The sequence below is a fragment of the Fusarium falciforme genome, chromosome 1 (genome assembly GCF_026873545.1).
Source record: "Fusarium falciforme chromosome 1, complete sequence".
NCBI classification, from domain to species: domain Eukaryota; kingdom Fungi; phylum Ascomycota; class Sordariomycetes; order Hypocreales; family Nectriaceae; genus Fusarium; species Fusarium falciforme.
This window is the reverse complement of record NC_070544.1, coordinates 5845502-5869161: the sequence shown is the minus strand read 5'-3', so window position 1 is coordinate 5869161 and position 23660 is coordinate 5845502. Positions and strand designations below refer to the sequence as shown.

The following is a 23660-nucleotide window of genomic DNA, read 5'->3' as shown; positions in this document are numbered from 1 at the left end:
TGGGGCCACCAGAGCCGCCAATCGACAGCAAGCCAATTGAGCCTCGAATCTGACCAAAGACCACCTCCACTGGCCGGCCGCCTACACGTGCGGAGAAACGTCACCGAGACTTGGGCATCGCTGGAACTCTTGCGCCCGAGTCTGGACACGAAGCCAATTTCACCGGGCGAATCGTTGGCCTCGTAGCTTGATATGAAGGCTGTTGATAGCCCAGTTGGTCACGGCATGAGCAGAATGCCTCTTTAGGTTTAGCGGGGGCCTTCTGCACGCTGACCAGGTTGTTGCTGGGGAAAGCTGGGCTGGACGCGCCCTGATGCATGAAGCTGATTTGGCACTGAATGATTCCCATCCATCCCGGATGGATTGATCACATTTGCAGCGCTTGGTTCGGGAAAACTGCCCAGGCCCTGAAGACGCGGCACGGGAGCTTAGGTCTAATCCCGCTGAGGTATCAGAGGCTCAGCAAGCACAGCACGCTAGCGGTCCCTCCGCCTTTTTTCCAGCGCTGCCAGCCAATAAGAACCCCTGTTTGTCTCTCCATGCTGTAGGAGAGCACTGGGCCTCGGGTTGCTGGCCGTGGGCGCTGGTGCTGGTGTCCCTGCTACCGCTTTCCTCTTTCCAATCCCCATCTCCATCTTCCATCCTCCGTCTTCCACCTCCCATGTTGGCTTGGTATTCCCTCCATACCCAGCCTCAGCTTTGGACCTAGCTCCGGGCTCTTTTTGTGCTCGTCGACCTCGTCAATAGCGAGCTCCTTTTCTGCTTTCAACTGCCGACGCGCCTTGTATGGCCTTCTTATAATGATTTGCTTCCCTCTCGCAGTGTGATTTCAGTTGCGTCCTCTGTAGTCTTTTCTGCTACAAGAGCTACTTCATGGAACGGAAGCGCAAGCTGCCCGCCCGGGCCGCTGCTCGAGGCGATCACGCTGCCAAAAAGCGCAATGTCACACCGAGAGAACGCTCCGCGACGCCTGCTCCCCCCGCGCCTCCTCCAGCTCCAGAGCCAGAAGAGCCTCCCCCGCCTCCTTTGCCCAAGTCGATCCAGGCAGGCAAGCCGCTCCCCACAGTTGAAGTCGCGCAGCCGGAAGACTTGTCATCTAAGGACTACCAGTCGGTCGGCGAAAGGTAAGTCGAATCGAATCCAAACCGTGGAATCTTGGTCCTGACAGACGCGTCTCTGAAGCGGCGTCCTTGCCGAGTCCCTTTCACGATCTCGCCAAAAATGGATCAGCGATGGTCTTTTTGCCAAATATTGGACAAAACCGCACAAGCGCAAGGGCGTCATCAACGAAGACCCCAAGAATCCGCCCAAGGAGACCATGTCAAAGGTCGGCACCGTCACGATCACGATTGAACCGCACATTATCGAAGCTACCATGTATGTCGTCAAGGATCCTAAGCCAAAGCCCCAGCCGATTCAGCAAAACCGTCCCATTATTCAGTATGGCCCTCCGAATGGCATAATGCCCCCGCCTCAATCGCCAGCCTCAGGAGCTGGCACTCCGACTCAAAGTACGGCGACAATAGCAAAGCCTCCACACCACAGCCCGGCCCCGGGTCCATCTCATAGTCCAGCGCAACCACCACAGCCGCTTCCTCGAGTTCCCCAGGAGCAGCCTACTCCGAAGGCTGGACAGCCAGGAACAGCTCCTCCGGGGAACAATATGACCCCCTTACCGAGCCCAAATCTCCAGTCAAGGCCTCAACCAGCAGGAGTGCCTGTGGCACCATCCCCAACACCACCTCCAATCGCTCGTGCACCCTCAAATCCTCCACCACCAACTACCATCCCTCCTGGCGCTGCGCTACCGGCAGCTTCGGCCCCGATCCCAGCGACGAGGCCACCTCCTGGCCCAATGGCTGCCCCTTCCATGTCACCAGCCCCTCGACCAGCCACGAGCATACATACAACGCCTACAGCCGGCCTCGCGAAACCAGTGACGCCAGCTCCCCCCCCTGCGGCACCCGCAGCAAAACCATCCGCCAACGACCCTGTCATTGCTTTGCTTGCGCAAAAAGCATCAGGGGATGCTGAACTTCGTGATCTTATGAAGAGAGTCGCTGTTGGACAGGCAAAAGAGGGCGAGCTAGCGCATTTCCAGAAGATTATCGATCAGCTGAATGCTGAATATCGCAGCCGAGGTGGACAACAGGGGCCTTCTGCGGACCGACTTCTGGTGGATGGAAGAACAGTCAAGTATTTTGCGGTTGAGGTTCGAACTATTCTCGACATTGTTCTAGCCTCAAATCCCAACCAGAAGTCATCAGAACTGCGGCCACCACAAGGAAGTGACCCGCTGGTTGTTTTGCTGGTCAAGGCAGCTTTGGAGGAACACAGAACCCGCGACATGATTCGCCGGATTGCCGATGGACGACCTGGATTTACAGATGCTACGGACCTAAAGGATATTCTTGATCGGCTACATCGAGAGATGAGAGCGGCGCCGCGGCCCTCTCCAGCCCCATCGCAAGTGCGACAACACACCCCCAATGGAGTGCCGAATGGACAACCTAGGGCGCCAACCCCGCAGACTGCGGCACAACCAAATCCCCAAGCCTTGCGGTCCAAAGGCCCCCCGCCGGCCCCTAAGCCGGACGTCACCGCTGTTGTCTTTGACTTTGGAAGCGGAGATCGATATCTTTTCCCCAAATTCAGCATCCTGGAGTATCCGCCGACGCCATCAGGCCAACAAGTCGTGGCGTCATTCCTAATAGTTCGCAAGGGGAGTACATCCGAATATGGCGGAGACCCAAAGCTGGACTATTATCAACCTGTTACGATACGTATCTTTACACAGTCTGGACGCCATCTGGAGAATCTGGCCCGAGTGGTTGCCCCGCAGGATGAGGTACGGCGTTACATGGACGATGTGATGGACAACATGACACGCGCAGAATACGTGTTGCTCGCGATGAGGCTTCCAAGAGCCGACAGGGATGGCGAGAAGGACGGCACCATTTCAGACGAACCAAGGACAAATGGGTCTACACCTAAGCCTGACCCGGCCCGTGAGCCAAAGGCTGTGTCGAAACCTGGTGTTCTCTGGACATCCAAGGGAAAGTCGGAAACGCCACCCGGCGAGGGGCCCTCAAAGCCTCTGCGAGATGCGGAGCAAGAGGCCCAAGCCAAATACCAGCGACTCATCAACTCAGTGTCTGCAAAGGACACGGATGGTCAATGACGTTATCTATGACCACACTTGTCTGTTGTCCCTGATGTTACTTGGGATTTGTGTGTAAAATTTGATTGGGGTGTTCGGGATGGGGAGCCATGGCGAAGAACGGAGCGTGGAGTGGTTATCAAGGTTATGGACAGGCGCTGTGTGTTTTGAGGGTTTGTAGGCCCGTCTCGATCCGCAACTTTGTGGTATCCGAACGAGAAACCGTATCATCAAGGATTTTGTTGGTTACGCGAATGCCGCTTGCATGAAAGATTTGTCAAGTCTTTTCTATTCCCCAAACTAGGAGGTTATGTTTCTTGCTAATGGGAGATCAGAAGAGGGGTGCTTCGTGTGCCATATTGTGACATTGCTGTGAGCGATGGGGACGAAGGCCGAAGAAGACCATATTGTGCATTGATGCCTCCTGGTTGATCATTACAAATGATCCTAATTGAGGCTTCCAGTTGCAGTTCTGGATTAATAATTATCTTTGACTCATCTTTGCACATTTGGTGTTGGTTGTAGTTGGATAAAATGCCCCATCTTCTCCCGCCGTCGATCCCGGAACAATTTTGTTCCCAGCACCCCTCCGACAACGCTCGAAAAGTCAGAGTGCGAATTCTCTCAGTCACGACAAGATATCCCCCATAACCCCACAGCTCTCTTGTTATAATGGCGAAGCCAGTCATTGGTCTATTGGGCGGTGGCCAGCTCGGCCGAATGCTCCAGGAGCAGGCCATGCTGCTGGGCATCGAGCTTGTCGTCCTGGATGAGAACAACTGCCCCACCAAGCAGATCAACCTGAACGAGAAGCACGTCGAGGGCTCTTTCAAGGACCCTGAGAAGATTCGGGAGCTCGCCAGGCGGTGCGACATTCTCACCGTCGAGATTGAGCACATCAACACCGAGGTCCTCGAGGAGATCGCCACCAAGGGTGTTGAGGTTGACGGCCAGGTCAAGAAGGTGCCCGTGCACCCTTCGTGGGAGACCCTCCGTCTGATCCAGGACAAGTTCCTCCAGAAGGAGCACTTTGGAAAGGCTGGAATTCCCATTGCACCTCAGATTTCGGTCGAGTCGGGCATCTCGATGCAGGAGTCGCTCCAGAAGGCTGCTGAGACCTTTGGCTTCCCCTTCATGCTCAAGGCCCGCAAGGGCTCCTACGACGGCCGCGGAAACTTCAAGGTCAATGGCCCTGAGGACTTTGCCGAGGCCATCAAGGACATGGGCACACTGTCCCTGTACGCCGAAAAGTTCCAGCCCTTTACCAAGGAGCTGGCTGTCATGGTTGTGAGGACCGAGGACGACGCTGGCAACTTGAAGGACGTCTACGCTTACCCGGCTGTCGAGACTGTTCACGAGGAGAGCATCTGCACAAAGGTGTTTTACGGAAAGGTCTCGAAGGAGGTCGGCGAGAAGGCGAGAAAGGTTGCCTGTGATGTCATCAGGACCGTCAAGGGCAGGGGTGTCTTTGCGGTCGAGATGTTTCTCCTGGCCAACGGTAGGTTTCATGCATGATCGCCAGCTGATAGAGGCTTACATTCTATAGACGAACTGGTGATCAATGAGGTTGCCCCCAGACCGTAAGTTTGTCCTTGCCCCTTGGCTGACTCGTAGCTGTCGCAATTGTCTGAAGCATGCTGACCCTGTCTAGCCACAACTCTGGACACTACACCATCGAGGCTGTCCCTTATTTCAGCCAGTACAAGGCCCAGCTCTACTCCATCCTCGACATTGTGCCTCCTTCCCTCAAGCTTCAGCCTCGCGTGTCCAGTGCCATCATGCTCAACATTCTTGGCGGCGCTCAGGAGTCTTCCCACGATGCGCTGGTTGACCTGACTCACACTCACTACCACGATGATATGGATGTCTTCCTGCATCTGTATGGCAAGTCTTCCAAGCCTGGACGAAAGATTGGACACGTCACGGTCACCTCCTACTCTCCCGAGGTTAATCTTGAGGAACTTGCTGCCCCTCTTATTAAGGAGGTTGACAGCATCCGCCAGGGCCGTCTTGATGCTGCTTCAGCTCAGCTACGTCCCACCGCTCCCGTCACCACTTCACAGCCGCGCGCCCCAACATCTTCGCGCGATACCAAGAACCCCTTGGTCGTTGTGACGATGGGTTCCGACTCGGATCTGCACGTGCTCAAGGGTGCCTTCGAGGTCCTGGAGCGCTTCCGTGTTCCCTACGACTTCACCATCACTTCTGCGCACCGGACACCACACACCATGAGCGTTTTGGCCAAGTCTGCTGCTGATCGCGGCATCCGAGTGATCATCGCGGCTGCTGGTGGTGCGGCTGCGCTCCCTGGCATGCTGGCCTCTGAGACGCCCATCCCCGTTATCGGCGTGCCCGTCAAGGCGACGCACCTTGACGGCCAAGACTCGCTGCTGAGTATTGTTCAGATGCCCCGAGGCTGCCCCGTTGCCACGGTCGGCATCAACAACTCTACCAACGCCGGTATGCTCAGTGTCCGTATTCTTGGCACCGGCGACGCCAAGTACAGGAAGGCTATGGCCGACTACATGGTGAGCATGGGCGAGGAGGTTGAGGGCAAGGCGGCTAGGCTGCAGGAGATTGGTTGGAAGGCGTACCTGGAAAAGAAGTAAGACGTTAAGGAAAGAGGAATGAAAATGGAACGTTGATGGCTGCTAGATCAAAGCTGTAAGGATTCAACGACTTGTAGCAATGCTCGGGCTGTAGTAGACGTAGGAGTACGGATGATAAGAGGGCGCCATAGCTGGCAGATACCATGAATATATGATTTCAACAACAGACACGGATAAGATCAATTGTCATGTTCAGCGTGATAGTTATCTTGCTCATGAAATAACTGGGTTAAGATCGGGATCTCTTGATCCTCCTAGGAGTTCTACAAGAGAACTTGAGTACCGATGCACTTCACTTACACGGACGCAGAGATAATTGTAATTGGCCAAATTAGAGTGGTCAGCGTGATTGGTCGCCTCAATGCAGCCCTCGTCCTGGCGTTTTCTACCAACGCAGTCGGCTGCTTTTGGCATATACAACTTTGGGCGAGTCGAGGCTTGATACTCATAATCCGCATAGTGAGACCAGTAAGAGTGAAGCTATCCCCACGTGCTCTGTCAGACACCGACATCGACGACATAGTTTGGGGAAGGCTTTAGTGACAGGGACTTGTCCTCCTCAAGTTGGTCGTTGTAGCGTTCATTCGGCCCTTGCCCCCCTCATCCACTGATTGAGTTGAGGCCTCCGTAGACACCTGTGCTTAACTGGCAGAACAAGCTTTAGCCCCTCCTGTAAGGCTTGAGCCGCTGAACTGTTGAAGTCGTCTATGGGGTCATAGAGTGACATGATCATTCGTTCTCGGTAGCAACACGAGTATAGAATACGTTAGCATACAGTTAGTGAACTGAATATTGTATGGGTTTCTAGGTAGGTATTTGTATCTCATCTATGCGTCCCTGCAATTGTTTCTGCCCCTGATGATTTCAAGGAACCTTGACATGTACCTCGCCCCAACCACCGAGCTCTGCCTATGGAATGCATCCAGAGTTTGAGGGGTTAAGCAGTGATGGGCCATTCGAAAACCCAACATTTGTCATGGATAAATGACAACTCCAGAGTGAATGATATGGGAAGACTTGGGCCGAATCAAGTATAAAATACCCATCTCTTTCCGAGTTGGTTTGCCTTGCCTCCTTGCGCACCTCAGCCTTTGTTACGGATCTTATCTCTCAAGCACCATCACCAACTATCACCGCAATGCGTGTCGTTGCCCTTTTCCTCCTCGCCCTCGAGGCCACCCTCAGTGTGGCCGTTGCGATCCCAGGTGGCCACCGTGGCTGTGGTTGCAACCGCAACGGCCGCAGAAGCGTCACGGTCCTTGAGGAAGTCGGCCCCAAGAAGATTGTGTCGGAAGAGCTGATCATCCCCGAGTCCCATGTTGGCGAGCTCACGGGTTCCAAGAGCGGCAAGACGCGGGAACTGCACACCCGCGACGTCAAGCCGGCCCCAAAGCTCAGGCCTGGTCAGCGGCTCGGACTGAGCAGCCAGCAGCTCCAGAAGGTCCAAACCTTGGACAAAGGCACCCGTAGGAGGGCTGCCACTTTCCTGGGTTTCAGCAAGGAGGTGCAGCAGCTGTTTGGCGAGGGTGATCCTCCTTTCTCGCCTCGGGCCGTCTACCTGCTCGAGAAGGAGTTGGAGGTCAAGGCCAAGATGCCCAGGCTCAGGGGAGTCCTGGAGCGATACGATGCCATCCCAATGACGGTAAAGGACGACAAGGAGCCGCGGCCGAAGAAGCGATCAGAGGGCGACCTCTTCGACACCAGCCGTCTGCCCAAGGAACTCCAGGCCCGGGATCTTGAGAAGCGCCAATCCGCAATGCAGGAGCCCAGACTCACCGACGAGCAGATCCTCAAGATCGAGACGATCGACAAGAAGACTCGCGAAATGGCCTCCAAGTTTCTGAAGTTTAACCCGGCGCTCCACAAGTTGTTTGTGCACAACGGCCCTCCCTACAAGCCTTGGGTCATCCGCATGCTCGAGAAGGAGTTGAACCAGAAGGCCAAGGTCGAGTCGATGAGGAAAGCCCTGGAGAAGTTCGACGTCATCCCAAAGGCCATCTTTATGGATAAGCCCAAGGAGCGCCGATCAGTCGGCGATGAGCTGGTCAACGGCCCGCTTGAAGGTCAGCCGCATTCCAAGGTCATCCCGAGTTCCACTAACGATGAGGATCTTGAACAGAGTAAGCCCGGACAAAAGCACCGCGATACGGAAGAGTCTGACGCGAAGGCGGCCTATGACTACAAGGTCGCCGAGAAGCTGAAGGAGATCAAGGACGAGGGATGGTGCGAGGGGCTCCAGGGCATGATCGTACGGACGTTCACCGCCCCAAGGAAGGCGAGTAATGGCGAATTCAAGATCGCGAAGGAGGAGTTTGATTGTTTTTGGAAGCTTTATCTGAAGGACAAGAAGTGGGCGCCAAACCATGAAGATTTCTCGATTGCCAACGATGGGGTGGCTCACGAGGGCTGAACACAGGTATCTGTGTTTGATTCTGGGGGATAGCTTTGAATTCTGATAGGTTTCAAGTGTAGTAGTTAATTTGCGTCATCTCTATAATTGCGAGTGCAGAGCAAGTCTGAATCGTAGCAAGTCAGTTGGGAATAGCTTCAACATACATCACAGGTTTATGTTGTAGATCGGGCCGAATAATTACCCGGCTCACGTGCCGCTAGTCGTCCATCTTTGGGCTTGCACCTTGCAGGAACGGCAGGGGCTGGCATTACGTAGGGGGTACGTACCTGGCAATCATCCATGTCAGCAACCAGCCCCGGAATGTCATGAAGTCGCCCAGGGCAGGCCAGGCTTCAGCTTCTCCTAATCATATCATCATCAATCAATCGCCAGATACATGAGAACCAGAACCAATCCTACTACCTCGAAGTGATGAATGTAGAGCGGGTCTCTCAAGATGGGCCAGAATCTTTCGGATGAGCAACCGCAGCGGCGGTCACATGAGGAGCTAACTCATGAGCTGGTGAGTTGTCCAGTCTACCGCACATCCGCGTTAGAAGCCATTCACGACCAACTGACACGTTTATGTAGGCAGAGAGGTTCAGGAGCAAGTGTTTTACTTCTCTCGAGTTTTACTCGCTCAAGGATGTCTTCAAAAGCCTTGCAGATCAGCAAGATTCGATCAGGTACATGAAGGAGGATACCATCGCTCGCTACCTTGAGATCCCCGACATCCTTGGCGCGTCACCTGTCATTTTTCAAATGGTGTCGTATCTGGGCGCCTTTCCCTTCCTTCAGGATGCCCCGGTAGTATTGGAGCTACCCCGGATGATCATGGTCATCGTCATCATGACTGAGCGGTACCGAACCGTGCTGGCGCGGGGTTCCTCGGACAGGACCAAGCTGCTATTTAGGAGCTTGGCTGTCTTTGATCGCAAACCATCTGAATCAGATGCTCTTCCAGATGCTGCTCAACTTGATGGGCCTAATGGCAAGGACGAAAAGGTCCAAGGGAACTCGCATGTTGCTGGCTTCGCAGTGGATCAGGCTGGCGATGAAGTCGATGACGACGACGATGAAGATGACGACCTCGTTTTGACGGCCTTTGAGTTGCTTGACGTTAAAGATGCCGTGGATCAGGGTCATGCTCCCAAGTTCCATTCCGCGACGATCCCGACTGACAACTTTCGCAAACTTCTGATGCTGCTTCTGCTGGCCGCTCCCCTCGATCCTCAGGAAAGCCTGTCGTTGTACTCGCCTCACGTTGTTGGCGAGCAACTAGAAGGCCTCCGCGCAACTGCTGAATGCATCCTGGCCTCGTTTGTCAACGCCGAAACGTCTCCTGGAATCAAGTACAGCCACTTCAAGAGCATCATCCCTGTGATTTGCCCCAATCTTTTCCGCGGGTTCAACGGCCTTTTTGAACATTTCCTCTTTTCCAAAAATCTAGACTTTTCCAAACATCAAAATGATACCCCTATAACCAAGGTGGCCCAGCCTCTCCTGACCGACTCTGGCGAGATCCTAAACCACAACACCCTGTGCCAGATCTCACTCTTCCTCCCTGGCTCAGACCTTTTCCGCAGAGTGAGACTTCTCTACTCTGGCAATGATGCAGGCTTCTCGATGGGAAGTTTCCAGACAAAGGTGTTCAACTGGCAGGCTCCCACGTTACTCTTGGTCAGTGGAACACGGCTCAGCGATATCCCCGAAGGTGGCCAAGAAGCAGCTTTCGCGGCATCCCTCCCTACAAAGAGATTTCCTCACGGAAGCAAGTCAGATCAACTCACCTTCGGCGTCTACGTGAGGGAACCTTGGAAACACACTCACAGGGAATGCTTTGGCGACTCGGACACAGTTCTCTTCCAACTGGAACCAATTCACGACGTCTTTCCAGCATCTACCATCAACAAAGACTACGTTACCTTTACCAAGGCGCCGGCGCATCATCCCATGTTGTCATTCGGGTGTCCGCACCCTCATCCGTCACAGGCTCACCGAAAAGCCGACATGTTGCATCTGGGTCCCGTCTCGTTGACGCTCGACGATTCATTCGAGTTTGCAGTCTTCAACCATGACTTTACCTCACGAGGGGGCGCGTTCCGCTCGAGTTCGGTGAGGAAATTCGACTTTCAAGAACGCTTTCAGATCGAGAGCCTCGAAGTTTGGGGGTGTGGCGGTGATGCAGAAGCTCGAGCGCAGGCCGAGAGATGGGCCTGGGAGGAACGGGAAGCCGAGGCCCGCCGCAAGATCAACCTGGGAACCGGGGATATAGAGGCGGATCGGGCTTTGTTGGAGATGGCAGGGCTCATCGGAGGGGCTCGGAGCGGGGGCTCCATGGGATAGGTAGGAAGGCATCTGTCGATATCTTGCTCATATTGACGGGTATTTTCGCAGTAAACGTTCTCAACAGGGCAAGCAAATAAACAGGAGGGCTGAGTTGGAGGACCGGCGCCTCCGACATCATCAGCTTCATGACGTTATCCATCATTAACACCGTTCTAAGAGTAGAGCCATGCTGCGCTCAAAGGCACTGCCCATCCGCTATCGTACATAGTATGCTTCAAAGTGATTGTACAAGGCTCCGCTCCGGCTCCAGCTTTTTTTTTTTGTGGGTGCCGTTGTTGTTGAGTTAGTCCTTCTTCTGGGACGAGATGATCTCGCCGAGATCACCAAGAGAGCTCTTTGGATTCTTCTTTTTTCCCGGCTTGTCGCTTGCAATTTCCTCCACAGGTTCCTCGGCAATCTTCTTCTCTTCCTCCTTTTTCTCGCCCTGAGGCCACAGGCCGATCCGGCCGAGGATGCCCCCGGTTCCGCCGGATGTCGCCTCGGGCTTCTCCTCTGTGGTGGTCGCCGCCGCCGCCGCAGCCTCCGCCTCCTCGGCCCTCTGAGCCTGCACCAGCTGCCTCCTCTGCTCCAGGCGAGCTTTCATGGCCTTCTCCTCGTCGTCTCGGGCTTCGAGCTCCCTGATCCACTTGAGGCGCTTCTCCTCGGCGTCCCGCTGCTCCTGGAGTTGGCGCAGCTCCTTGCTCTTCTCGCGGTCCTTCTGGTAGTACATGCTGCCCGCCAGCATCGCGATCACGGTGAATCCCTGGGCTGCCACTCGGGCTCGGAACATGCGGTTCGCCTGCTTCGAATCGCCCCGGCGGAGGGCTCGGTAGGCGTTGACGAAGGCCAGACTGGTCAGGCCGATTCCTAGTAGGAGGAACGAAGTTGTTAGAGTGCTTGTTCTCGGCGGAGGAAAAGAACGCGGCATTTGGGTGCCCGGGAAGTTAGTTACCCAGCGGGATCAGAGGCTCCTCCTTGATCTTGCGAAAGACCTTCTGCATCGGACGCTCGTTGTAGAAATCCCTGTCTATCGCGTGAGCGGGGAGTAGACGGCGCAACACGCCGGGGCACGCAGAGCATACTGGTCGCTGTCAAAGGACGAGGGCAGAGGCCCTGGGATAGAGGGTGGACCGTCAGCCATTGTGTCGTGGAAGAGGGCAATTGCTGGCGGAAGATGCTGGTGTAGCTTGCGCTGGGCGAGCTATGTATGCGAGGTTAAGAATGTACCGTTGAAGAGTGGGCTGAGGAAATTCAGCTCCGTCAGTGGAGGGACCCATGATCGATCCATCCATTACAAGCATCATCACTTTGTCGCCGACCACGGACAGGCTCCACTTTCGGATGCGAGGTACGTACCTCCGGCTTGTTCCTTCCACAGTGGTCCGGACCGTCGCAGGTGTGCACGGGCCACATAGAGAGCCTGCCCCACCAAACTTCACCTTGGATCTCCCCAAGCTTCTTGAGATGTATCTTTGTCATCACTCAAACACCACAACATCTACTTGAATCAGTCTTAACAGCACAGTATTCCCCAGGCTTCATCCCGGCACTCCGATCATCTAGTCTTTAGCTATCAACCGACTATTCTTACGCACGCGACGCCCACTCGGCCATCCCCGCGACCTTGCTTCTCTGACGCGCCTAGCTTCACCATCATGCTACACACATGATATAGCCCACCATGTGGTTGCCCACGCCTTCGGTCGAGAGCATAACCCGGCCGCGGCTGGCCGTGGCGGTTGTGGCTGCTGTCGCTGCTGCCTCAATAGGATACTACACATATCAGAGCCGCGCATCACCAACATTCGAAGCCATCCCTGGCAGTTTGCACAGGAGCAACGCCATACGCCGCCGTCATCGCCATGCTAGGGCCCCCTCTGAGTCTAGCGCATCTTCAGAGCCCCCGGGCGATGAGAATGTCGAACTCGATACTGTACGGCCTGTGGACGCCGAGACTACGGTGGAAGGCGGGACGGACGAATGGTGGAACGAACCAGGCGGTTTCCCTTCAAACCAGCGAGCTGGTCATAACATTGTGAATCTTCTGTTCCGTGTTTCGGAAGACAACGCACGGAGGAACGGCTGCGTGCACCGTGGCTGTCAGTGCAACGCCTGCGGCATGGTTCCCATCCGGGGAGTGCGTTATCGTTGCGCCAACTGTGCCGACTTTGATCTGTGCGAAACTTGCGAAGCCCAGGGCGTCCACATCAAAACCCACATCTTTTACAAGATCCGCGCACCGGCGCCGCCCTTTGCTCCTAGACAGATGCAGCCGGTCTGGTACACTGGGGACCCTGACACTTGCAGGCGCAACCTACCGCGCGGACTGATACCCAAGTTGTCACGGGAGACGGGTTTTGAACGGCCAGAGCTCGAGGCATTTTGGGAGCAATGGACCTTCATGGCTAACACGGAATGGAGAGAAGACCCTGACGACCTTGGTCTGGCCATGGACCGCAAGACCTTTGAGCGCTGCCTTGTACCTCTGGGTGGTTCTCGCCATGCTGCTCCGAATCTCATCCATGACCGCATGTTCTCTTTCTACGACTCCAACAATGATGATTTGATTGGCTTCACTGAGTTTCTACACGGCTTGTCATACAGGAAACGAAAGGACAAACTACGCAAGATTTTTGCTGGCTATGACTTGGATGGCGATGGTTATGTTGACCGAAAGGACTTTTTGCGCATGTTCCGCGCATACTACGTTCTTTACAAACAGATGCATAAGGATATTCTGGATGGTCTTCAGGGCCAGCTACTCGCTAGTACCGATGCTCTGCAACTCGTTACCGGTCGCCAACCTCTTAGCAGTCTGTTTGGCCGCGAAGGACGGGTTCCAGCGGGAGAGGGAGGAATCCGGTATGAAGGCAAGACGTACCATCGTGACGGGAGCGTGGAAATTGCGGACGGGCATGAGGGTGTTGTTGCCGAGAACGGGGAGGACACAGCCACACGGGGCGACATGTTGACCACCCTGTTTGCCTGTGACACCGATCCTCCCTCTCGAAGACGATATATCACGCGGAGCGATACTGACAGTAACTGGCGAACGATGCGGACTGCGAGCGAGGCAGATCGCACGTACTGGGTCACGCTAATGGAGCCTCCGACAACACTAGACGAGTTGCCAGGACTCGTCCTAGACAATACGAATCTGGAGATTGAGGAGCCAAGCGATGATAATGAAGATGACGATGGCAACGTCAGGACCAGGCGTACTGGCGCAAATGAAAACGGAGGTGATGATAATGCAGGCCCGTCACAGACAGAGAGCGAGGCCAGGGCCGAAATGGCTGCTGAATATCGAAGCAAGTTACCCAAGCTTGAAAGGAAGAAGAGAGACATGGCGCGGAAAGCGTTGCATGATCGATGGATGAGACGCCAGTTCTACCTTGATGAAGAAGAGGGAGGGTCTGCTCCTGACGACTGGCCCGAGAGTGAGGATATTCTCATGGACCTTCGCCGGATGGATGAGAGGGCTAGTACCGATGGCGAAACCAGCTCACCCACAACACCGACAAGCTCCAAAGTTCGATTCGCCAATGGCAACGCGGGTGAATCGAGCAAGTCTACCTCTCCAAGCAGCCCCTCGGAGCACATTCCGCGCTGGAGGATGCCCGAGGCCGAACACGATGCTGGCAAGGAGATCCTTTACCAAGTTACCCAACACGCCTTCAACGAACTGCTCGATACCATCTTCAAGCCAGCAGAAGATGTTGCTGTGCATGCTGCCGAGACCAAAGAGCAGAGAGAAAGGTACAAGGAGGTGCTCGACACGATGGAGCTCAATGACGAGGACGGCGCAAAGCCATCCGCAGGCGATAGGGATACCATTATCAAGACAGCCACGGATAAGACCCTTGAAGAACTGTTGTCTGAGAGTGGATACACGATTGCCATGCCCGAGGGCCGGAATGCCGTGGAAATCGAGACGACAGTGGAAATCCTGCGAGAGGATGAGCCCACAGAGCCCACGCCTAAAGCCGACACTGATGCATTCTTCACATCCCCTGACTACCGAGATCCAACACTTCCGCAGTTCAGGCCCAACACTATGGGGGAAGCTGATGATGTATCAAGACGTACATGGTACCCCATTACGCAACCCATCTCAGCCGAGACCTCAGAGGAGGAACATGGTGAAAGAGCCGGAACGGGTACAGAAAGTGCCCCTACGCCAATGACACTACGACACTGGAAGTGGCTCAGCCTGGCAGAGGCCCAAGCGATTAAGAGGGGCGGCTGGGGCAAGCTGAGCTTCGATGAATTCGAGGCCATATACAAGAGCCAGGAACACCAGGGCAACCGACTGGACTATCTCGGAAGTTGGATTGATTTTTGCATTCCTTAGGAGGCGGACTACTATCGCAGAGCTACTAAGCGTACCACCATGCTACCGCTTCGTGGTAAGCGGATTATGCCATATGCGCCGTCTATTTTTCATCCACTACCGGGCGAAGAAGAAGAAGAGGAGGAAGAGGATGGTTATGAAACCCATTGGTTTAATGGTTTTGAACTCGTTTATGCAGTCGTTGATGAAAGCGATGATGAGAGCGACGAAGAAATGGAAGGCTTCATCACCGATTTCAGTGATGAGGAAAGGGACGAGGGAAGGCTACCTCAAGTTATAATCGACCCCGTGTCCTGGGTCTAAGACGGTGATGCAGAAGAGACAGAAGTGATAAAGCGTAACGTTTACTCGCAGCAATAGGTATTTGTTGTTAGTTAATGACCAGCGCTTCTTCCTTGCCTATCTTACAAGTTGGCATGTCCCATGATACAAGCCCAGGTTTCCATCACTTCTCTCCATCATATCTTGGAACTTCAATAACGACAATCTCCTTGCTTCCGCTGCTTGAATCACTGTTGATTATCTCTGATATGCAAGCAATGATGGCAAAGACAATCATTATGACAATGATGAAGACAATGATGAAAGCAGTGGAGAAGAAGATGCCGATGGAGATGAGCTTGAACAAGGCACCAGCAAACTGAACATAGAAGCCAGGGCCTACAAATGTTCGCTCATTCCCCTGGCCAATGCCAGACAACTGGATCAACGAGCGAGGACCGTCATTCATAGCGTAGATGACGAGGATCCCCACGCCGAGGCAGTCCATCGTGTCCACCATGGCGATGCAATAATAGACCCAGCGTTGAAGTCTGCCGCGGAGAGTGCTCAGCGAGAGGACAGCCAGTGGGAGTACGAGGAATGAGAGGAGCGTCGATATGAGGGACAGAGCGACTGCGCCCTTGGGGAGTGACTCGGGACGGGAGGGCGAGGGGAGGCCATCTTGGATTTGGGATAGGGCATTTGTCCAGGGCTTGATGTGCTTGGCTATAGATGATTCAGAAGCTTTGTCGGACATCTTGGTCTTGACGGCAAAGGTGACCATGTCTTCGATGGTCATTGTGGGTGGCAAGGAACGTTGGCAGGTTGGTGTCTTTTCGTCGGGATAAATTGCGCAGATGTCTATTTGGGCCATGTCAGAGGGTATATCGCCACTTATATAAGGGTTACAAACCAGAGAGGCCCCAGTACCAGTGGCCCGGCAGCTCATCAATGCGGAGATCCTTGGCCGACACTCGGCTTGTGTTCGTGGCAGCGTCGACGAGGTCCTGGCTACTAACGCAGAACAGGTAAATAGACTGGGTGGCAGGGGAAATGCATCCGATGAGGATGACAAAGTTTGCAACCAGGCCGACTAGTTATTGTCAGGAGAGGAACACTTGGAACGGACGGAGAACATACGGAAGATGGAGATCATGAACCAGATGCTGAGGCCCTTGGACTCTCCCCAGCCCAGATGGTGGGCAAACAACTCTCCCTAGATTCTCTTTTTTCTGGGTTTATCAAACATGATGTATATCGTTTCAAAGTGCTAAAAGAGTGTGTGGTGTTGAAAAACAGAGGGGAGTGAGGGCTGGCATCTGGGATATCCTCGATCAAATAGCCCTCATCTTCTGACCGACTACATATTCTAATTCCTCCAGGATCTCTGCATGCTTCGTGGCGCTACGAACACTTACACGACAGAAGGAGAAAAACATCGATCTTTTTCCGCCCATGCAGGGGAAAACATGCATGAGGCGCCACGGCAGTCATCTGATTTGATGTGCAACCGCGGGCGCAGTTCAGCTGGCAGGGGGAATATAAGTTGAAACGTCAAGCAAGGAGTTCTACGCCCGAGAAGGATAATGGTGGACAGAGATAGGGGGAGAATGGCTACCACGAGGCGTTTTCTTATTCTCGTCAAGTCGGGAGGTAAATGCGAGGGAGTTTTCAGCTGCATATTCTTCACGTTGAATCTCGATGATGACCAAAGGGATAAGCTTATGTTTAACGTTGGCGCTAAAGCCAAACTATGTATTCAACCACCTTGACTAAGTACATGTCAATACTATCAACTCCAATCATGACCAGCATGCTACTCCTCCTTTCTTCTTTTTCTTCTTATTAAACAACCTGCTGGGTCGAGTCGACACCGGCAAAGCCCAGAAGGGCGTTCCATGTGTCAGCTGTGCTCTGATCACGAGTGCCCAGAGCCTCAATCTCGGCCTTGGCCGACTCGCAAGCCGCCTTTGCGGCATCGTTGGCGTTGCAGACGTTGGTGAGCTGATCGCAGATGCGGTTGGTGATGATGTTGGGGTTCAACGCCTCCTGCTGGCCCTCAGCCACCAAAGGATCCTGGGGGATGAAGGTGAACTCGTCAGCTGGTCGGCCGTTGAGACCACCGATTCGTGCCATCGTGGGTTGGCAGACGCCAAAGTCGAGATCACCGTTGGCTCCTCCAGCGGCACCATCGTCAGCACCGTCCTGGCCCTGATCGGCGCCTCCAGCGTTGTCATCTTGGTTCTGGTCATCGCCGGCGTTGCCAGCGTTGCCAGCGTTGCCCTGGTTGTTGCCGCCCTGGTTATTGCCGTCCTGGTTCTGGTTATCACCTGCATTGCCGGCGTTTCCTTGACCATTGCCCTGGTTTCCATCCTGACCATCCTGGCCGTTCTGGTCGTTGCCGGCAGCGCCATCTTGGTTGCCCTGATCATCGCCGTTGGCAGCATCATCTCCAGCGTTGCCCTGGTTGTTGCCTCCGTTGTTGGCATTGTCATTACCACCAGCAGCGCCGTCACCAGCAGCATTATCAGCTCCGTTGCCCTGGCCGTTGTTGCCCTGGCCGTTGTTGCCCTGGCCGTTGTTGCCCTGGCCGTTGTTGCCCCGGTTGTTGCCCTGGTTGTTGCACGCGGCTCCGTCCGCCTCGGTTCCGTTGTTGGCGTTTCCATTGTTGGCGCCTCCATTTTGGTTGTTTCCTCCCTTGGCAGCATCGCCGGCAGCAGCGTCGTCTCCAGCGGCGGCATCATCTCCAGCGGCGGCGTCATCGCCAGCGGCAGCATCGTCACCGGCAGCAGCGTCGTCTCCAGCGGCAGCATCGTCACCGGCAGCAGCGTCGTCTCCAGCGGCGGCATCATCTCCAGCTGCGGCATCATCTCCAGCTGCGGCATCATCTCCAGCGGCAGCATCATCTCCAGCAGCAGCATCGTCACCGGCAGCGTTGTCGTTGCCGTTATCCTTGTCGTCGTTTTGTTGGTTTTCATTTCCCCCTCGTTGGGCCCGGTTGGCTCCCCGGTTGGCTCCCCGAAGACGACCAAGTGTCAGTCGTAGCCTTCTTCCACGACCAGAGCCTCGGTGACCATCATTGTCATCGTTGTTGTCCTCGGTATCATCATCTTCGGCATCGTTGGCATCGTCGGCGCCGTCGTCCTGACCAGCATCATCCTGACCATCGTCATTGCCTTGATCGTTGTTTCCAGCTCCGTCTTGGAGGGTACCGTTGCTGGGAGCGGCCTTGTCGGCTCCAGCTCCAGCTCCAGCTCCGACTCCGGCAGTGCTGTTATTATTAGGGGGGAGAACACCAGCCGGAGTGTCGTCGCAGTCCTCATTGTCTCCAGCGGCGGCGTCATCACCAGCTGCGGCACCGCCTTCAGCAGCACCGTCGCCGGCAGCGGCATCATCACCAGCAGCAGCGTCGTCTCCAGCGGCAGCGTCGTCTCCAGCGGCAGCATCATCGCCGGCAGCGGCATCGTCACCAGCAGCACCATCATTGGCACCACCGTCACCAGCACCGCCAGCTCCAGCACCAGCTCCAGCTCCAGCACCGGCTCCAGCTCCAGCACCGTCCTGTCCGTCAAGTGCGACCTGCTGTCCATCGGCACCAACGGCGGTGAAGTTGCCAAAGCCCTGAGCAATCATGACTTCAGCCTGAGACAGGCCCGTGGCGTCAAAAGGCGTCTGCTTCGAGGTTGCAGAGTTGGCATTCTCAACATCTGAGCCACCAACAGCGGGGTCAACAAGGGGGACGATGCCTCGGAGCTCAGCAGTCGCAGGAAGGCTAGGGTCGGCGCACACGAATGGCACGTCGACGGCGAAAGGGTTGAAGTTGGTCTCAGCAGCGACGAGGCCAATCGCAGCGTCAATGACTTGCTGGTCAGTTCCCAGCTCGGAGATGATTTGGTCGGCAATAGTAAGCTAGAAGAACAGGTTAGTTAGTTATCTCTAGACAGATGCCAACTTCTCATTACCTTCTGGCAAGGGCTAGCAGCGGCAAGGAGGGAGCCTGGAATGCTACCAGCAATGGTGGCAGCAACACCAGGATCACCGAAGCCAGCATCGCCAAGTGCCTGGACTGCAGCAACAGGCACCTGCTCCTGGCCAAAACGGGCCTCGGCGTAAGCCAACAGGATGGAAAGACTGAGTGCCTTGGAAAGAGCCATGATGAATGATTTCAAAAGACTGAACGTTGGTTGGTGTGGTTTGTTATTAACAAGGGGAAGTAACCAAAAAAAAAAACCAGCCAGCGGTACAGAAGAATAGACTTGAAGAAGAAAGGAGTGGTTGAAACGAATGCGTTCACAGAACTGCAAATAGAGAAAGGAAATAAGAAGGAGGGGTAAGAGGAAGAGGCTTGTGTAGAAGATGATGAGAAAGAAGGTTCATGGAGACGGGACGAGACTGGTTATATACCATCAAGCTTCATCATGAGTTTGTAGCTAAATTAGGATAAACTCGAGATGACACAAGCTAAGCTTTGAGCTTGAGCTTCACGGTGGCGATCATACATCCTCTGCTACGGCGTAGTTTCTAGAGGAGGCAAAGTTGGTAAGCTCTGAGGCTCCTCCTAGCGCGTAAACAACCTGGGGTTGCACACAATGCTTCAAGATGTTGGTCATGTTGGTGTTAGTTGACGGTTTGGGGCTTGATGAGACTGTCCGAAGTCCCCAATTGGCTTAGCCTTGACAAGAACTCGGGCCCCGTGTTGCATCAAGTTCACCACGGACGTCCGAAGCATCGGAGGTCTCGGATGTGTAGATCCCGTCTCCTCGTCAGAACTCGGATACTCCATAATACCCGGAGAGACCGGTAGAGTCGGAGCAGAGGCTCATGCTCGCTCATTTTTCAGAGTGTGACTTTTATTCTCGCTTGATATCATAGACTAGGTGCTTCCATTTAATCGCGATCTAGCTTCACGGCGCCGAAGGGGACGAACCCAATGAAGTCAGCCCAACAGATAGCCATGGCGAAAAGAACGAGGCTGGATGAATATTGAGAGCTTAGAGCGACTGCTGAATTCTAGCTCGTTTGTTGTTGTCGGAACAGAAGACTTCCGGTTTTTTTGGGAGTTTCGATTAATGGTCGCTTAGCCTGAAGTCGTAGATCAAACAAGGGGCACGGAGCGCTGAGACATGGTCGAAACCACCCCGGTTTGGGTCGCCAACGGTGATACGGGCGACTCGCCGTAACCCCAAGCGCTGCTATTTTCAATAGCCGACTCTCATATAGGTAGGGATATGTGATTTGGGGTTATGAACGCTCAGAGCCAAGCCCATGCCAAGGTGCGCCATCAGTCAACAAGGTGGTGGATGTAGGCCCGCTTAACGAGCCAAGGCGGAAGGCGAGATTCTTGAAATTGTGACATGAAAGCTTGTTCACTCAGGCGGTTCGTTTCTTTCTTCAGGCCAGACCAATAAGTCGTCAATCGAGAAAGGACTACCCCTGCTGGCGGCTGCTGGCGGCGTTTCTGTACTCGACAGCCCAGAGCCAGCAACAGATCCGTCCCAAGATGAGAAATCAAAGTCGCATTCAAGGCTTCGCATGTCCAGGCTATCAAACCAACTTGTTTCTCCATCTGGCAATGACTCTTGGGCCTGCTGTCCCTGGCGTTGTACTCGCAGGTACTCTGTCGGCGTCACTCCGACACACTTCTTGAAGACTCGGTGGAAGTGCCACTTGGAGAGCCCGGTCTGTTTAGCCATCTGACTCAAGCTTAGCCTCGCCTCCGTATCATCCTTCTTTTCTGCACGCTGTTGCACAAAGTCGCGGATCTTTCGTACTGCCACCTCCTCAGGCATGAGCCCCGCCACCTCTGGCTTACACCGTTTGCAAGCCCGGAAGCCAGCCTCCTGGGCGTCGACCCCAGTCGCAAAGAAGGATACGTTAGCGCGGCGGGCGAGACGAGCTTTGCAGATGGGGCGGCAGAATATCTTTGTCGTGCGTACAGCGTATACGAAGAAGCCGTCGGCGTTGGCGTTGCGGGAGACGACGGCCTGCCAGCGAGACTCGTCGTCTTCAAAGAGAGAAATAATAGGTGATAGGCTCTGTACCTCGGCCATATCAATAGCTTCGATGAATGAGAATATCATTTTGAGTTAAGATGTTGGTTGCAAAAGATGAAGTCGAGTAGGTAGGGAGGCATCTCCGGTGATGACGAGAAGGAAAAGTGGGCCGTTGCTTCCAATATGACCAATGACGCGAAGCCTACCCTAACTTTCATCGCCTCTTTGTGAATGTTGAATCGCGTGCAACCGAATGAGATTGAATATCTATATGCGATGAGGCTGTGACATATTAGGATCAGTCTCCTGCATTTGGATATTATAGACAGTTGGATAGGGGAATGCTGAAGGATTTGTTGTGATCTCGTACCACAACCTCTTAAGCATCATCATTGTGCTTATTGCATTGGGGAACCTTCAACAGGAAATCCAGCTTAGAAACTCACCCAACGACCTATCATAGGTAAATTATTAGTTTATCCTTTCAGGCTGCTTTATCTTGGAAACTACAGTGTTGCAGGGCCTGGGTGTTCCTCCAAGAGGGCATCCATCCCTGTACCGGGTAATCCATTCATTCACCAAACACAGTGCTCCTCGTCATCGCTCTTCTACTTATCACATATTACCCAAGCTCCCTTGCTACTGAGAAGACTCTCATGGATGGTTATATGTAGCTCATGGAGTATGGAAAACAACGCTGTAATACTGAAAAGGAGGTCATCATGGAGATCATGAGACCTTACCAAGCGATATTGCCAGACAACTTGGTATAGAACAACACGCTGCGAAAAGACAAGTCTCACGAACAGGCATTACTTCCTCGTCTTACTGAAGATTTCGCTCATTCATTCATTCTATTCTTTATTTGTCTACCTAGTGCCCTCATGCCAACCGAATAGCAACAGACTTGCTCTGTGTGTAGTTGGCGAGCGCAGCCTCTCCAAGTTCCCGGCCGATTCCTGATTCCTTGTAACCGCCGAAAGGAACAGCATGATGAAGAAGGTTATAACAGTTGACCCAGATGGTGCCAGCGTGAAGAGAGTTGGAGAATCGGATGGCGGTGCTCAGGCTCTGGGTGTGAACGGCGGCGGCGAGGCCGTATGGGGTATCGTGGGCGAGCTGCAGAGCCTCCTCTTCGTCCTTGAACTTTGCAATCGCGCAAACGGGTCCAAAGATTTCTTCTCTCATGATCTTCATGTCAGGTCGCACATTGGTGAAGATTGTTGGCTCGATAAAGTAGCCCTTGTCTCCGTGACGGCCGCCGCCCGTGAGAACCGTGGCGCCCTCTGCCTTGCCGAGGTCGATATAGCTCATGACACGCTCATATTGCAGACCGCTGACGAGAGGGCCTTGGAAAGTTTCCTCATGGAATGGGTCTCCGACCTTGTTCTCCTCTGCCCGCTTCTTGAACGCCTCGATAAACTTGTCGTAAATACCTTCTTGCACCAGAATTCGGCTGCCGGCGCAGCAGATTTGGCCGTGGTTGAAATAGATTCCAAAGTTGACCCAGTCGACGGCCTCTTCGATGTTGGCATCGTTGAAGATGATGTTGGGCGACTTGCCGCCCAACTCAAGAGTCACCTTCTTCAGGTTGGAGTCGGCGGCCGCCTTCATGATCTGGCGACCGACTAGGGTTGAGCCGGTGAAGGCTACCTTATCGATATCCATGTGAGACGAAATGGCTGCGCCGGCGACTCTACCAAGACCAGTCACTAGGTTGAAAACACCTGGGGGGAAGCCAGCTTCCTTGATTAACTCCGTGAAGACTAGTCCGGACAAGGGGGTTTGCTCGGCGGTCTTCATCACGATGGTATTGCCAGTTGCCAAGGCAGGACCAATCTTCCACGAGAGCATAAGAAGGGGAAAGTTCCAAGGGATAATCTGTCCACAAACGCCAATCTGCCAGATTGTTAGTTATGGGACGACCATGTGCCAGGATTGCGACCTACAGGCTCGGATCGTGTATAGTGAAACATATCGGGGGCAATGTCGATGGTTTTACCCTCGACCTTGTCAGCCCAACCGCCATAGTATCGCAGACAGCCGACAACGGCGTCGACGTCACCACGGGCGTTGTTGATCGACTTGCCATTATCAAGCGATTCAACAGCGGCGAGAAGCTCCTTGTTCTTCTCGGCCAGATCGGCCAGCTTGTACAACAGGTGGGCCCTCTCACCGGGCGCCGTGTCCTTCCATGTTGTTTCGAATGCCTTTCGAGCAGCCGCCACGGCAAGGTCGACGTCCTTCTCGGTTCCTTCGTAGACGGAAGTGATGACTTGTTCGTTCGAGGGGTTGATGACTTCGAACTTCTTCTTGTCGACACTCTCGACCCATTCGCCATCGATGAACCTAGTGTGGGTGAGTCACTGATAATCGAGGAGGGTTTCTAGGAAATATCCATAGACTGGGGATAGACTGACAGGCCAATGGGTTGGTCGTATGGCCCGGTGACCGGGGTTTCGAGCTTGACAGTCAGGGGAGCCATTGTGATAGATTGGAGTAGAGTTGGGGTATAATTGAATAGGTTTGACTCAAGTCCAAGTTGGCTGATATAAATCTTCTC

At 54.2% G+C, this 23660-nt stretch overlaps 9 protein-coding genes and 1 pseudogene across 10 annotated transcripts, besides 1 other annotated feature; 5 read left to right on the top strand and 5 right to left on the bottom strand.

Moving 5' to 3' along the window:
• The first annotated feature begins 834 nt into the window (after positions 1–834).
• Positions 835–3181, top strand: NCS54_00168000 (annotated as a pseudogene). Its single transcript has 2 exons — positions 835–1124; positions 1183–3181.
• Positions 835–3181: a sequence feature.
• Positions 3182–3820: 639 nt separating this feature from the next.
• NCS54_00167900 (Phosphoribosylaminoimidazole carboxylase) lies at positions 3821–5769 on the top strand (the record flags this gene model as incomplete). The annotated part of the gene is made up of 3 exons (XM_053147301.1): positions 3821–4658; positions 4707–4740; positions 4812–5769. The coding sequence occupies exons 1-3, from the start codon at positions 3833–3835 to the stop codon at positions 5767–5769; spliced, it is 1818 nt and encodes a 605-aa protein (XP_053003276.1). The 5' UTR covers positions 3821–3832.
• A 1138-nt stretch (positions 5770–6907) lies between these two features.
• On the top strand, positions 6908–8179 carry NCS54_00167800 (Hypothetical protein; the record flags this gene model as incomplete). Its single annotated transcript, XM_053147300.1, has 1 exon — positions 6908–8179. One exon carries the CDS (start codon positions 6908–6910, stop codon positions 8177–8179), a length of 1272 nt encoding a protein of 423 aa, XP_053003275.1.
• A 439-nt stretch (positions 8180–8618) lies between these two features.
• Positions 8619–10507, top strand: NCS54_00167700 (Restriction of telomere capping protein 5; the record flags this gene model as incomplete). The annotated part of the gene is made up of 2 exons (XM_053147299.1): positions 8619–8684; positions 8753–10507. The coding sequence occupies 2 exons, from the start codon at positions 8619–8621 to the stop codon at positions 10505–10507; spliced, it is 1821 nt and encodes a 606-aa protein (XP_053003274.1).
• A 286-nt stretch (positions 10508–10793) lies between these two features.
• Positions 10794–11630, bottom strand: NCS54_00167600 (Respiratory supercomplex factor 1, mitochondrial; the record flags this gene model as incomplete). Its single annotated transcript, XM_053147298.1, has 3 exons — positions 10794–11356; positions 11442–11512; positions 11572–11630. The coding sequence occupies 3 exons, from the start codon at positions 11628–11630 to the stop codon at positions 10794–10796; spliced, it is 693 nt and encodes a 230-aa protein (XP_053003273.1).
• A 540-nt stretch (positions 11631–12170) lies between these two features.
• On the top strand, positions 12171–14843 carry NCS54_00167500 (Hypothetical protein; the record flags this gene model as incomplete). Its single annotated transcript, XM_053147297.1, has 1 exon — positions 12171–14843. The coding sequence occupies one exon, from the start codon at positions 12171–12173 to the stop codon at positions 14841–14843; it is 2673 nt and encodes an 890-aa protein (XP_053003272.1).
• Positions 14844–15288: 445 nt separating this feature from the next.
• NCS54_00167400 (Hypothetical protein) lies at positions 15289–16260 on the bottom strand (the record flags this gene model as incomplete). Its single annotated transcript, XM_053147296.1, has 3 exons — positions 15289–15965; positions 16018–16197; positions 16245–16260. The coding sequence occupies 3 exons, from the start codon at positions 16258–16260 to the stop codon at positions 15289–15291; spliced, it is 873 nt and encodes a 290-aa protein (XP_053003271.1).
• A 689-nt stretch (positions 16261–16949) lies between these two features.
• NCS54_00167300 (Hypothetical protein) lies at positions 16950–19258 on the bottom strand (the record flags this gene model as incomplete). The annotated part of the gene is made up of 2 exons (XM_053147295.1): positions 16950–19013; positions 19067–19258. 2 exons carry the CDS (start codon positions 19256–19258, stop codon positions 16950–16952), a joined length of 2256 nt encoding a protein of 751 aa, XP_053003270.1.
• Positions 19259–20470: 1212 nt separating this feature from the next.
• NCS54_00167200 (HTH araC/xylS-type domain-containing protein) lies at positions 20471–21184 on the bottom strand (the record flags this gene model as incomplete). The annotated part of the gene is made up of 1 exon (XM_053147294.1): positions 20471–21184. One exon carries the CDS (start codon positions 21182–21184, stop codon positions 20471–20473), a length of 714 nt encoding a protein of 237 aa, XP_053003269.1.
• A 795-nt stretch (positions 21185–21979) lies between these two features.
• Positions 21980–23582, bottom strand: NCS54_00167100 (Aldehyde dehydrogenase; the record flags this gene model as incomplete). The annotated part of the gene is made up of 3 exons (XM_053147293.1): positions 21980–22996; positions 23047–23446; positions 23518–23582. The coding sequence occupies 3 exons, from the start codon at positions 23580–23582 to the stop codon at positions 21980–21982; spliced, it is 1482 nt and encodes a 493-aa protein (XP_053003268.1).
• Positions 23583–23660: the final 78 nt, after the last annotated feature.